This window comes from Zootoca vivipara, chromosome 7 (assembly GCF_963506605.1).
Source record: "Zootoca vivipara chromosome 7, rZooViv1.1, whole genome shotgun sequence".
In the NCBI taxonomy this organism is placed as follows: Eukaryota; Metazoa; Chordata; class Lepidosauria; order Squamata; family Lacertidae; genus Zootoca; species Zootoca vivipara.
In genome coordinates this window covers 44,465,953-44,480,167 of record NC_083282.1, presented here as the reverse complement: position 1 = coordinate 44,480,167, position 14,215 = coordinate 44,465,953, and the positions used below count along the sequence as shown (strand labels likewise).

At 39.3% G+C, this 14,215-nt stretch overlaps 1 protein-coding gene across 5 annotated transcripts in view; it reads left to right on the top strand.

Annotated features, from left to right (window-relative positions):
• Positions 1 to 14,215, top strand: part of MAST2 (microtubule associated serine/threonine kinase 2) — a 143,644-nt gene that overhangs the window by 23,414 nt on the left and 106,015 nt on the right. Inside the window, exon 1 of one of the 5 annotated variants that reach the window (XM_035133530.2) lies at positions 654 to 12,253. The exons of the other annotated variants lie outside the window; for them this stretch is intronic. Within the exon in view, the coding sequence (XP_034989421.1) occupies positions 12,215 to 12,253 (39 nt within the window). The 5' untranslated portion in view covers positions 654 to 12,214. Of the gene's footprint in view, positions 1 to 653; positions 12,254 to 14,215 lie in introns of those variants that run through there. 5 annotated transcript variants of the gene reach the window in all.

Genomic DNA, 14,215 nt, shown 5'->3' with positions numbered 1-14,215 from the left:
TTGATTAGTGAACACAGAACATACTAGTACAACTCACAGTGTGAATGACACATTGGCAGTTTGCAATGAGCTGGAGGCCACAGTTCATTTGCATAAGTTATTAATGTAATTGGGAAAGTTACAGCATGCTGGGATTTGTCACAAATCCTCTCTTGCCAGCAGAATCTTTAAGACAGCTGGAGTGATCAGGTCCTTGTACTACTAGCTGCATATGTTCGACAAAGCCAGAATAGGTACTTATAAAGCAAAATGTTGATTTTAAATACAGTACTGTAATAAAAAACCAATTTTAAGAGTCGTAAGCATTTTCTTCAAGCTTCTCTGACTAGAAATGTTGCTAAAGTTCTTTAAGGAAAAATATTAAATCTTGTTGGCATTTTAACAACAACAACAACAACAACAACAACTTTTATTTATTTATACCCCGCCCTTCCCGGTTCAAAAACATAAAAGCAGCATAAAATACAGTGTAAAAGTATGAATAACAATAAAATTCAAGTTCAAGAATCAGTTTGGGGAATATCCATCCAATAAACATTAGATAATCACCAATAGCTGGCTAAATTAGACCTACTTGGGCCAGCGAGGAGGCCAGGGGAGAATTAGCTGTGGGGTCCCAGAGCAGGTAATCTTCATGAAAGGGGAGGGGGGGAAGAGAAGGGAAGGGAAATAAAAGATCAGTCTGAGTTCAAATTAAAGGCCAGGGGGAATAGCTCTGTCTTACAGGCCTGGCAGAAGGAGGTTAAATCCTGTAGGGCCCTAGTTTCATGGGACAGAGCATTCCACCAGGTTGTTGGAGCCATCACTGAAAAGGCCCTGGCCCTGGTGGAGGATTGTCTGACTTCCTTAGGGCCTAGGACCTCTAAACCTTAAGGTCCTCTGCGGGGCATACCAGGAGAGGCGGTCCCATAAATACGAGGGCCCTAATACGTCTTTTCACTTTTATTTTTTTCACACTTCTTTTTTCCTTAGAATTTTGCAGGTAAATACTGCCCTAATGTACTGTTGGCACTTTGCAGCAATGTGTCACTGTATACATAATATTTTAATTTTGTAGCATATGTGCCTATACACAATGTCTAATTTTTAAATGGAAAAAATGAAAGTCTTTACCCCAATTCATCCCTTTGCTTTTCAAAATCCTCTGTAGACAGAATCATAAAAGCTGTAATCAGAAGAGATGTACCAAATGATTGCATTTTCTGTTCAGTTTCCCTTTGAGTTTTAATTGATCAGTTGGGAACCACTACTTTTATCTTCATTTGACACACAACAACTTATAGTACCGTACTTAGGTCAGCTCTTGCCCTCTAATGCGTAGAGCTTTGCCTGTCGGTTGTGAACATTTGTTGCCTGAATCCTTGGCAAGGCTAGTGTCCTATCAGCAGGACTGTGTGTGTATAGGCATGTGGACATGTCACAAGTTCCGTGCTCTTTCTAACAGCTTTTTTTTAAAAAAACTTTTTCCTATCCCTCTTAGTTCTCCAAAGAGACTCTAGGCTGCTAAGAAGCAGTAATGAAAACAGAATAAAACAAGCACAATCCTATACACTCAGATTAATAAATTAACCAACCAACAATCTTAACCGTTCCAGCAGCACAGAAATAACATAGAACTGAGGCATCAAAATAACATTATTAATTGAAGGCTCCTCCCCCCCCCCACAAAAAGCCAGGTCTTCACCAACTACCTGATAGACCCTTGTTGGCAAGGAATTCCGTAGGGTTGGTGTTACAGCAGAAAAGACATTACTCCTAGTTGGCACCAGCCTCGCCTCTTGAGGTCAAGGGATTTGAAGCAGGGCCCCAGATGATGATTGGAGTGCGCATAGAGGACATACAGGAAAAGGCAACTCCTGTGCTGCCATGCTTAAGCCGTTAAGGGCTTTAATGGATAGTACAAAAGCAGTCAGAGGAGGTACAACTGTGGAGGTGTACAGTGGGTGCGGGCTGACTTTTGACCTGCTTGTAGCTATGCTTAGGCTTTAACTACAAGTTACAGCAGGATGTCAAACATGTTAGAATGTGTAGGTTGTGCTGAATTCCTGTGAAGAATGGCGGGCTGCTGGAGCAGTTGCTGAACTCTTTCTTTCCACACCCAATCACTGTTCCTTCCCAACCCATTCCTCCCCAGCCATTTCCCCTTTTGATGGAACTTCAAAAATGGGGGGAGGGGGGACCGTTCACTTGTTCAGCAGTGTCAGTTCTTCCTATCCCATTTCCCAGCTTTGTTGGATTTTCCAACACAGGGTCTTGTGCTCCTCTATTTCATTTGCCTTTGAGATAGCTGGGAGGTGGCTCTACAGGAGATGTGACTTGCTGCTGCCTCAGCATGGATGTCTGCATTATTTGGATGCCGACTATTGCTATAGAACAGGGGTGGCCAAACTCCCAAGAGACTGCGATCTACTTACAGAGTTTAAAACTGGCAGTGATCTACCCCCTTTTTGGGGTTCAGGTCAAAGTTGTTGAGCTTATTTGGGGAGGAGGAAGGCCCTTTTTTAAGGCATTCAGATCAAAGTTGTTGTTGAGCTTTTTTTAGGAAGACGGAGAACACCATTTGGGGGGTGCAGGGCAAAAAAAATTGAGCTTTTTTTTAGGGGAGCCAAAGTTGTTGAGCTTCTTTGGGGGGAGCCAGTGATCTACCATTGATCTACCACAGGCATCCAGTGATCTACCAGTAGATCACGATTTACCTGTTGGACGTGCCTGCTATAGAAGTTGATCCCAGGCAGTGAGAGTTGCAAAAGACGTGAGGTAATGTATTCTTGGTTAAGCAAGTTTTACTTTATAGTAGAGCATAATAATATAAGAGCAGCCAAAGGCCTAGTTCAGCATCTTCAACCAATGTGACCATCCACATGCCTGTGAGCTGCTGGCAACAGTCCTCTTCCAACTTGTGTTCCCCAGCAACTGGTACTCAGAGGCATACTGCTTTTGATGCTGCTGGTGTTGCATGGCCATCATGACTAGTAACCATTGATAGAATTATTGGATTTTATCTAATCTCATTTTAAAGCTGTCCAAGTTTATTACCATCACCACATCTTGTGATAGCAGATTCCATAGTTTAATTGTGCACTGTGTAGAAGTGCCTTCCTTTTTCTGTCCTGAATCTTCCAACAATCAGCTTCATTGGATGGCTCCAAGCTCTCTAGTATCATGTTCTCCCCCTGCATTTCTAAAATCCCCATGTGGCCCAGACCCAAACCCATAATCATTTTTGTTTTGTTTTTCTGCACCTATTCAATATAATATAATATAATATAATATAATATAATATAATATAATAGCCCTTCATTGCACATGCTTTTTTCCTTGCATCTCCAGTTAAAAGGATCTTGGGAAGCAGGATTGGGAAATATTTCTGTTTCTGGGCTCCTGGAAAGTTCCTACAATCAGTGTATAGGTTTTAATGGACTTTGTGGATCATAGGTCAATCTTAATATAGTTTTAATATATTATAGCCCTGAATGTTACAAATCTTCTTGAACATGAATTTTCAGTTCTATGTAGAACAGCTTTTACGTTTTATGTGTGTGACTCTGGTAAGATGGTGTCCTAATTGTAATACATGGACAGCCAGTCCATGTAATGAATTTGAATACAGCAAGGAGACACTTACATTTTTTCTTTAGGGTGTTTTGTATCCATAGTAAGGAAAAACCAGCCTAAACACCTGTGATTTATTGATTTGCTTTACAGTACTAAAGCTGTTAAATTACTATTCTACAAGCTGAAAAAAGACCATTATCTAATTGGCTTTTGGTTAGGATGATGCTGATTTCTAGGTCAGCGTAAAACAAATGAGTGCTTAAATTGGTGAGGAGCAGCTGTTCTAGAGTCCCTTTCCACATTGCCTAGCTTTAAGGATAAATATGTCACATTTTAAATTATGATAGGCTTGATAATTGAGCTTTACCTTGTTACATATACTGATGTGCAGTGCTTTGTCTGTGAGACAGATTGTTCTATCATGGTAGCAGAAATATCCATATAGACGTTGATTTGATTTTTCCAGACCATTTGAATCTAAGATGTTAATCAGAGTGGGAAGGAATGATACTCTTGAATGTAGAATGTGCATTTAACAATATTTTTTTTAAGTTCTTAAACACACCTGTAGTAGTATTAAAGATGCTTCTAATCATATACTGTTTAAAAATATTAATGCAAAAATATTTTTCTTAATAGCTCCAAAAAGAACATTCAGGTTTTGTACTTAATAGCTGTACCATCTCTTGGCTGCAGAGAAGAAATTCTGTGGATTGAACCCTACTTGTTTCAATTAGCACATTTTCTTCCTTGCCAGTTATAGGTACCCTCAGGTGCCTTTTCACTTGCTACATCATTTGTCTATCTGCTGTTGCTTGTTATTGATTTCTAACTTCAATCATTTATACATTTTAAAGCAGTGAATGTTACAAAGCATCTTTTGCAGTCTTTCTTCCTTGTGTTAGGAAGATGAGAGTATTTACTTCAGTCACTTAGTATCTTTTTCTAGGTTTGTGTAACAAACGTCTGTTTTACTTTATTATTATTATGTAACCACATTATTATTATAACCACAGTCTGTATATAAACATAACCTGTGTGTGTGTGTGTGTGTGTGTGTGTGTATGCTGTTTGCTTACAACAGTAGTTTTATTTTATGTATTATTTTCACGTATATAGTCTTCCCTTCACTACATGGTCCCAGGGTGTGGTACATATAAAATAATGCAACCTAAAATGCAACATGTAAGGTCCTTAAAATAAAAATGAGTAGGCACATGAGTTACAGTACATAGTTTGTTTACCTAGGACAGGGGTCAGGAACCTTTTTTAGCTGTGGGCTGGTCCACTGTCCCTCAGACCATTTGGTGGGCCAGACTATTTTTTTTGGGGGGGGGGGAAATGAACAAATTCCTATGGCCCACAAATAACCCAGAGATGCATTTTAAATAAAAGGACACATTCTACTCATGTAAAAACGCACTGATTCTCGGACCGTCCACGGGCCAGATTTAGAAGGCGATTGGGCTGCATCTGGCCCACGGGCCTTAGGTTGCCTACCCCTAACCTAGGAGGAAATAGAGGTGTCAAAACAATGCCTAAGGCTGCTGTTGGAGAAAAGAGAAAATTTTAATTTTATTTAGTTAAAGAATTTTACTCCACTGACAAAGGCTTCCAGTATACGCTATAAATATGAGAGTCCCTGCACTTAGGTTTACTGTCTGAGAAAAATACAACACAAAAGGAAAAAGGACTTTGGAGGGAGGAGACAAAAAACAAACTTAGGCCCTAGTTACAAAGTTGAGCTATTGTAAACACAATGAAGAAGTTTGGATTCTTCTCCATCTAGTATTCAGTGATGGTAGCTGGGGGAGGGGCTCTTGCATGAAGCTGTATCCATGCATGATGGAGGTTGCCTGACCCCTGCTTCTCTGCAACCCTCCTTCCAGACGATTGCAGTGCTTCCACACTTTGTGTTAAAGCAGGAACTGTTATTAATGGACTTGATTTTAGGGTCGGGAGGGTGGTCACAAATAGCAGATTGCAAGCTCGGCTGAAGAGTTCTTTTCTATGAGCTATGGGGCAAAGTTGCATGGAATACAGATCTTTAATTTTCTAGTAGAAACTGAATAAATTGTTTGTGGGATACCTAGATTAGAAGCTCAGGCTAAGGAAGGAACGTTCCCAATAAATATTTTGGACATTTTTTTTCACATGGGCATGTTTGATTTTGTGTCCATGCAGATTGAGTTGTTGGTCGCTGCCTACTGATTTGGGAAGCATTTGTTGATATTAAGGTCTAGATGGACTGAATTAACATTAAAGGTCTATGACAGGGGTTCCCAAAATTTTTTTCTCGAGGACCTCTCATCGAGCCGCTATTGTGACAAGGACCCCCATTAATTCCTAATCCTAAAATTAAAAAGTGAGAGCCAAATTAAGAGTCTTTTTATATTTTATATTTATACTTTTTTACAGTTACAACAGAGTACTCCATCAGTATACAGTTAGTTTTAATTTTCAGTTCTTAATGAGATGAACCACTTTTTAACCAATGGTCCATTTTTAACTACGTGAACTGTAGCTTCTGCGAAAAACAACGCTTTGTTTACAAACACTACTGTTTTGCAAAGAGGCAGTGCGCGCCAGGGAGGAGGGAGGGGAATGGAGAAGACAGGGTACCTGCGCAGTAGCACACAAATGAAGCCGACGCATGCAAAGCATCTTGGGGAGGTGAGCGTTAGTAGAATGCGCGCGCTGCCTCTTTGCAAAACAGTAGTGTTTGTAAAGCGCCACCTAACGGCATACAGCAGAACTACTGCCTCTATCTAATTCTAGTTTGGCGCTAGACTCTGCTTATGCAGGAAGCGGCCAAAACAAAAAATCTGTTATCATACGAAATATATTTAATATATTTTTTTATTCTAATAGCATCTTGCGGACCCCTCTGGCATAGCTCGCGGACCCCTGGGGGTCCGCGGAGCACCTGTTGGGAACCACTGGTCTATGATAAAGGTCTACATTAGTATAGGAAGAGAATAACAGGTAAAGACCGAAGGGTTGCCTCCAGAACCTAAACGAAGTTGATTTTCTTCAAACAAACTACCAGTATATTCAAAATTAACCACAGTGTCTCAGTTTGAGAAACACACAAACTGTATTGATGCAAATTTGGAAACAAAGATTTCCAGACTCTTGGCAACATAGGGGAGGAGCATGAGAATCTACTCTAAGATGCCATATTTACTTGATTACCTTTTTTGGCCAAATTACTTGATTACCTTTTTTGGCCAAATTGTGAAAATTAAGGTGCGTATTAGATTTGATGGTGCATTACTCGAGTAAATACGGTACATTTGGTCTCAGAGGCCTGCCTCCATACACTCTCTGGAACAAGAGCTCTTGTTGCAAAAGTTCCCTTTCTGGTTGCAATAAGTGTTCCATCCTGAGGCCAGCTGAAGTAATATTGAGCTAGAATGGAAGAAAGGAATTTGTGTCTGCTAGTCACTTAGTAACAAATCTATGGCAAAGTGACAGTTTTTATTGAACAGCATCAGAGATGGAGAGAGTTCTGGAAGAAAGACACATGGGTGGTGTTGCCAGCCTTCTTGCCCAGTTGTGTGGCAGATAACCAGAGTAGCAGCCCTGGTGGTTCCGATGGCTCCATCTTGATGCTGGATATGCCTTCATAAATGTAATGAAGTTTGTAGAGTTGTAGGAGGCTGCCTGGAGCAAGTAAGTTGGTAATCACAGAGGAACAGCTGGGAGCACTTTTATTACTGTTGCTGTTCACGCTGCGAGCCTCCCTTGTGATCCTTTTAAAGAACAGGGCGCATGGACACATGGTACACTTGTTGTCTGTGGAAAGCAAAAACACAGAGTTAATAGTTCTGTATGAGAATTTTTTCACATTGGTTCAAAATGTATGTTTTGTTTAGGATAGGATAGATTTTGGTCTAGCCTAGGGAATAACCTCTTGTTAGCAGGCATATATCGGCAACTATAATGTACCAGTTTAGGGACCTTGGCTGATACAGGGTTGTATCCAACTAAGTTCTACTCAGAATAAACCCATTGAAATTAATGGACCTGAGATAACTATGCCCATTAATTTTAATGGGTCTGCTCTGAGTAGGACTAGCACTGGATACAACCCATAATTTGTACTATAAAACATGTTGATCAGTGCACAAGATGAATGTAAAGAAAAAGGAAGTGACCAGAGGAAACCTGGTCTACAGTTCTAACCCTGTGGTCTGAATAATTGAAAATTAGTGATTTTGTGAAAACTTCTGTTTAACTTTTATGCTTGCTTTATATCAGCACATGGCTAGTTGAAAAATATTGTCTTCCATATTTTGTTTTTAGAGACTGTGCACTGCAGACCCTCTTGACATTTGAAGCAGGTAGACAGGGTAATAGCTTTGATGGCTGCAGTTTTCTTCAGCCAGAAGTAAGAAAAAACATTGACTTAGGATAGAATTGGAACATAGAGTGCAGTTTCAGCTGCACCTTTGCCATTTACTAAAAGCCTTGTGAGGCATTTTGACAGTGCTCGGAAATTATGGAACCTTAAGTCTTCAAATGGCTCATCTTTAGGAGTAGAAAGTAGATAACATCAATATATTTGTTCTCTGCAGCACTATTGCTGTTGTCTTTTTGTATTCTGGCAAAGCACCCCCCCCTTTGTAAAATAGTTTTGACTAGTTTTTGCAATACAAGCTATCTAGTACCAAGAAATCTCTATTTGTTAGCTAAGAAAATTAGAGGCTTTCATTATGAGATACCACCTATTCTTTGCAGAGTCGTTTATATATAGATCTCATGTACTGGCTTTTCAAAGTGTAACTAGCAATGAAACCCAATTTGTGAGGAATTCCCTTGTGTTTGAGACCAATACATACCAAGCAAGGTCATGTTTCTGACTATTAGTTGTCTTATAACATACATTAAAATAGATGCAGTGAAAATAAAATTTGGGTTAAAAGAGAGAATTCTCTCTCCCCATCACTGATACAATACAGCATGAAAATATTAAACTTCACAGATGGACCTTGGTTTGGATGTAGAAAAGTATGAGCAGAACTTACTTTCCTGTTTCCCCCCTTCTGCTGCACCCCCCAAAAAAACATCACTAAGGGTTGAGGTCACTTTGGAATGCATATAGCAGGGTTCAGCAAACGTTTTCAGCAGGCGGTCTCAGACCTTGGGGGGGGGGCAGACTATATTTTGGAGAGAGAAAAAAGAATGAATTCCTATGCCATAAATAAATAAATAAATAAATAAATAAATAAATGCACACATTCTACTCATTTAAAAACACCAGGCAGGCCCCACAAATAACCCAGAGATGCTTTTTAAATAAAAGGACACATTCTACCCATGTAAAAACACGCTGATTCCTGGACCATCTGTGAGCCGGATTTAGAAGGCGATTGGACCACATCCAGCCCCCGGGCCTTAGGTTGCCTACCCATGGCATATAGCAGGGGTCAGCAACCTTTTTCAGCTGTGGGCCGGTCCACCGTCCTTCAGACCATGTGGTGGGCCGGACTATATTTTTGGGGAAAAATTTTGAACGATTTCCTATGCTCCACCACAAATAACCCAGTGATGCATTTTAAATAAAAGCATACATTCTACTCATGTAAAAACACCAGGCAGGCCCCACAAATAACCCAGAGATGCATTTTAAATAAAAGGACAAATTCTACTCATGCAAAAACATGCTGATTCCCAGACCTTCCGTGGGCCGGATTGAGGAGGCGATTGGGCCGCATCCGACCCACGGGCCTTGGGTTCCCTACCCTTGGCATATAGCATAGGGACTGCAGTGGGAGCTAGGAACTGGCACAAGTGGACAGGGCATTAAGCTTGATTGAAAGTGCCTTCTGCTGGCTCAAAGAACCTCCTGAATTATAACGTGTGTGTGTGTGTGTGTGTGTGTGTGTGTGTGTGTGTGCGTGCTGTTCAACAATGTCAGTTGAAGGTTGTCTGATTAATATAAACTTACTATCACCAGAAGTTGGAAACAAATCCTTTGGGAGTTGAATCTACAAGGTGCTGATGGAGGATGTCTTTTATGTTGATCTAATTATGTATGGTCTTTTTAATGGTGAGCCCAAAAAAAGCTCTAAGTTGGTTGGACATAAATGTTAAGTTGGGCAATCTTTGCCAAACTGGTGTTCTCCGAAAGTTTCGAATGATAGTAATCCAAAACATCTTGTGGATACCAGGTTGGTTGAATGATTCTCTAGGTGATGCACTTTCCAGGCTTGATTTCTGTGACAAAGTACTATGATAAAGATTTCTGTGGATATTCTAGGATGCGGGAATAAATTAATACATGTAGCTATGGCAAATTTGGGGGAAGGATTGGACATTAGGTTTTGAAGCTGAAATGTGTCATCTAGAAACATTTAAAATATACCTGTATGCTGCATCGTTGGCAGGTGACACTGATTTAATATTTTACTGACATTTGGTTTGTCAAAGTATATGTGGCCATTGATTTACTCCTCTAAAAATAACCAGAGCAGTATGGTTTGTTTTGCAATTGAATTTTTCCACTAAAAATTCATATCTGATAGTAAGAAAAGCTTCAAGGAATTGTTAAACACATCTTGTTTTTCTCGCGTGTGTGTGTGTGTGTGTGTGTGTGTGTGTGTGTGTGAGAGAGAGAGAGAGAGAGAGAGAGAGAGAGAGAGAGAGAGAGAGAGAGATAAGAGAAGTATACAAGTTCATGCTGTGGTTTCTGAAAGCAGTCATGCGCTGCCAGCAGGCATTAACTTAAAACAATGTTATACTCTGTTATTCAGTACTGTACACGTAGAGCAAAGCTTTCTGCTGTTTCTTCTATGTCTTTCTTTTGAGCTAGAGGATGCTGTTGCTTTAAAATCAAGGACTGACAAGAGTTGTTTTCTGCAGCACACTGGTTCTGCTTTGTATAGTGCTTTATGCAAATAAGCTGCCTGATCAGTCTGCTTGCAGTTAGTTGCTCTGTTGGGTGGCTCACAAAGAATCAGTAGACCCAATTCAGCATTCAGTTGTTTAAAACGGCAGATGGAAGGAAAGGATGGTGAGCTGTGGATTTGTTAACACCTTGCAAAAAAGACTACAGTGATTCCACTGAGGATCAGAATGTTGCTAGTGAATGGATCTGGGCTTTATTTGTGCCTAGGTCACTTTATAATGGCATGGTTAGCTTGTGTGACTCCAGTCACAAAGAAGCTGGTGAAAATATGTATATATCCACCCTCTTTCAGAGCCAGAAAATTATATCTGACTGAGACACTCGTTGGTAGCAGCTGTCCTAGCAGGAAAAGGAGCTTTTTGAGGAGCTGTTAGTAATAGGGTGAAGTCTGAGTTTTCGACGTCATTATTACACTTTTAATAAGTGGAATGACTTGATGAATATCTTTTAAAGTACAAGATTTATGTGATATCTGTCTAAGTGAATCATCCAGAAAGGAAAGTTGGTTGATTGCTTTTTGTTGTGTGTGCTGATCAGAAGGCAGGATCTGTTGCCTGAAAACCCTTTCTAAGATTACTTTACTTAAAAAAAAAAAAAGATTGCTTCCTTCACAATACTTCCTTTGTTTGCAACTTTGCTTGTCAAAGCCTCTAAAAAGCAAGCTGAGGAAGTTCGGTTCACTTTATATTCTGCCTTGTCTCTTAGAATTTTTTGTTTGTAGTTCTCTTCTGTTTATCATATTTTTGCTGCTTTTTCTTGGATATTGAAATGAGATTTTAGGGTCACATGTAGGAGGAAACGTTTTGGACTTTGTGTTGAAAAGGTGTATTTTGAAAACAACTATATCATGGGGTTGGAAGATACCATAATACGGAGTAAAGAACATCTATAAGAAATAATGCATGTGCCACTTCAGTCTGGGATATGAAATGGAAGAGCTTATTTAGGACTGTACTGTCAATGATGAAAGCACTGCCAATGAATGAATTCTTACGCATTCAAAACACGTGTTTCGGATTGGAACTACATAAAAGGAGAAGTTAGCTCTCAGCACAGAACTAAAAGAAGGAAAATCATGTCTACTACGTTCAAGGAAGAAGGAGCCCAGCGTACTTGAGACATCAGAAACAAAAGAATATGCTACTGTATTTGAAGACTCTGACATTTGCTTTGTCTGTACAGAGGATAAAGGAATTTTGCATGTTCAACATAATGAAATTCCTGTGTGAATGTGGGATTTTTACATTCATTTGACTAACCGAAGATGTTTTAAAAACGAATGAATTGGAGCAGTGCTTTTTCAAGGAAACAAGATTTGTATTTTCAAAGCTTATTGTACTCTCGAGATATATGCAGCTGTTGTAGTTTGTTCTGCTTGTGCAGGAGATCAGTTTGACCAAAGTAAGGAGAAAATATGAATTGATTGCTTTTGGCATATTGTTCGTACTTGCATTCCTAGGTGTTTAACCTGTACACACAAGTGTGTGAGAGCAAAAACATCTCCATACTGGAACCTAGATTCTCAATAGACTTGAATATGTTGTGACAGTGTCAATAAGGAAGCAGATTAAAGTGTGTGTATATAAGTGAGCAGAGGCACTGGCTGTTACTCTTCGTGATAGAGGAAGCTACTTTTTCTTTATATGCAAAGAAGAAACATTGAAAATAAGGGAGAAAACAGCACAAGTGAGGAACAGGAGAGTATTGAAAGATTTTGATAACCTAGAGTTGCTGAGAGTTGAAAATATGGATGATTCGAGCATTCTACGAAGGAGGGGGTTACAGGTAAGAAACAAATCTAATTAGTAATTCTCTGCCGGGGTGAGTTTAAAATGCTGTGAAAATTATAGAACTGTCATTCTGCTGTAGAAAAAATATATAATAAGGCCACAGCTGGATTTGGAACTCAGTTATTTTAATGACAACGTTCTAAATAGAATTCTGTTATAGGGTTTTGAAAATGATTTTTGAAGCTGCATTAAAATTCTTGATTTCATGCAGTCCAATGGTGTTTGATTTTAAAGGGAATCAACTTTCCAAAGCTGTATGAAATATGTATGAAGTCACCCGTTGGCATTGGGGAATATACTTAAATGCTGATGAGCAAAAGTATTTTAGATTCATAAATTAGTATTATTGTGGAAAGCACATCTCAAAGTTTTCTGATGAAATGACTTATTTGCAGTTTTAGGTATTTCACGGGATCATTTGGGATAAATAGCCTTAGAGCCTTTCTGTCTTAATGAGACAAGACTGCCTTTTCTGCACATTTACCTGTGAGTGAGCCCCACTGACCTCTGAATAGTCAAGCGTAGGAGTGTACTGTTAATTGGTGTCAAGTTAAAATGTGGAATTAGAGTGAGCCCCAACTTGATTGTGTGGAAATGTAACATTTCTAGAGAAACTTCTGTTTGAAATTGAACACTAGTTAGGGTACGCCCAGTAAATAGCAATATAGATTTGGAAACATCTCTTGTCTGTAAGCAAGAGCTTATAAATTATATAAGATATATTCTAAAATAGATAGTTTTATATAATAAAAATATATTAAAGCACGACTTTAGTTTGTGTTGCCCCACATTTAGTGATATTTGGAGCCAGATCTCATCAGTGAAGAATTTGCCTGAGTGGTGTTACTGGGTACAGTATTAGGTCAATATTTCTACAGTTTTATCTGGAACAACAGCAACATGAACAATGTAGCAAACTCAAATTTCATGCTTGTCTTTTGAAAAACCCCACTTTAAAATAGATTGTGTTGATGGATGGTAATCCATAGAATCTTAACGTTATTCACCACAATAGCACAGAGTTCTGCTTACAGATTCTTGAAGGCCAGAGAAGTATTTTAACACACATTAAATATACTACTTATGTACTGAATAAACCTTTCTGTTGGCATGTGATACAAGTAGGCACAGGCTTGACGTAAAGGTTACAGTTGGACATAGAATGAAATCTTATAACTTTCGGATTAAATGCCATGGTTTATTTAAAACATTTCTACAGCTAGTTCTGGGCACAAGAAATGCTAAGTGTATTTATCTGGACTGCCATAGTACTCTTTTCTAAAGATTAGGCTTCTTAATTTTTTCCTGATTGTCTATGCATTCTCCGTTTAATTATATTTAATTACCATTATGTTTTTAAGATTATCCAAGTGCTTAGGATGTCTGTTGGGTAATTTGAATAAACAATGGCTTTAAAATGTTTCCTAAATATCACTCATTAGTTCAATTCAGTACAAATTCCTCAGTCTTTTTGTGTGTGCATGGGTTGCTGCAGATGTAAGGTAGTCTTTAAATGGCAGTTAAAGAATCAGATCAAGGTTATGGGACTGCAGCCTCATTATAATCCTCTACATACTTACCTAGGAGTAAGCCCCATTGAATTCAATTGGACTTATTTCTGAATAAACATGCATAGGATTGTAGTTTATGACTTGCTTTGTCATAGGCCTTAATAGCTAAAACTAGCCCAGGGTGGAATTCAATGTCACACTATGATGAACAAGCATTGCAGTTTGCTGGAAGGAATGGTTCCTGCTATCCTCCCCCTCTGTGTGCTGCTCTGCAGGTTCCCTGACCCCCTCCCTGAGCCAATTTTGGGGGTCATGGGAGGAGAGAAGGGGAAGCCCTGTTGTGCAAGTAGAAGTCTTGCACAGGGCTTCTGCTGATGGAGCTTGTTAGGTGAATCCCCCCCCCAGTTGTTTTTGTTTAATCCAGCATTTTAATAACTGCTAAAAGT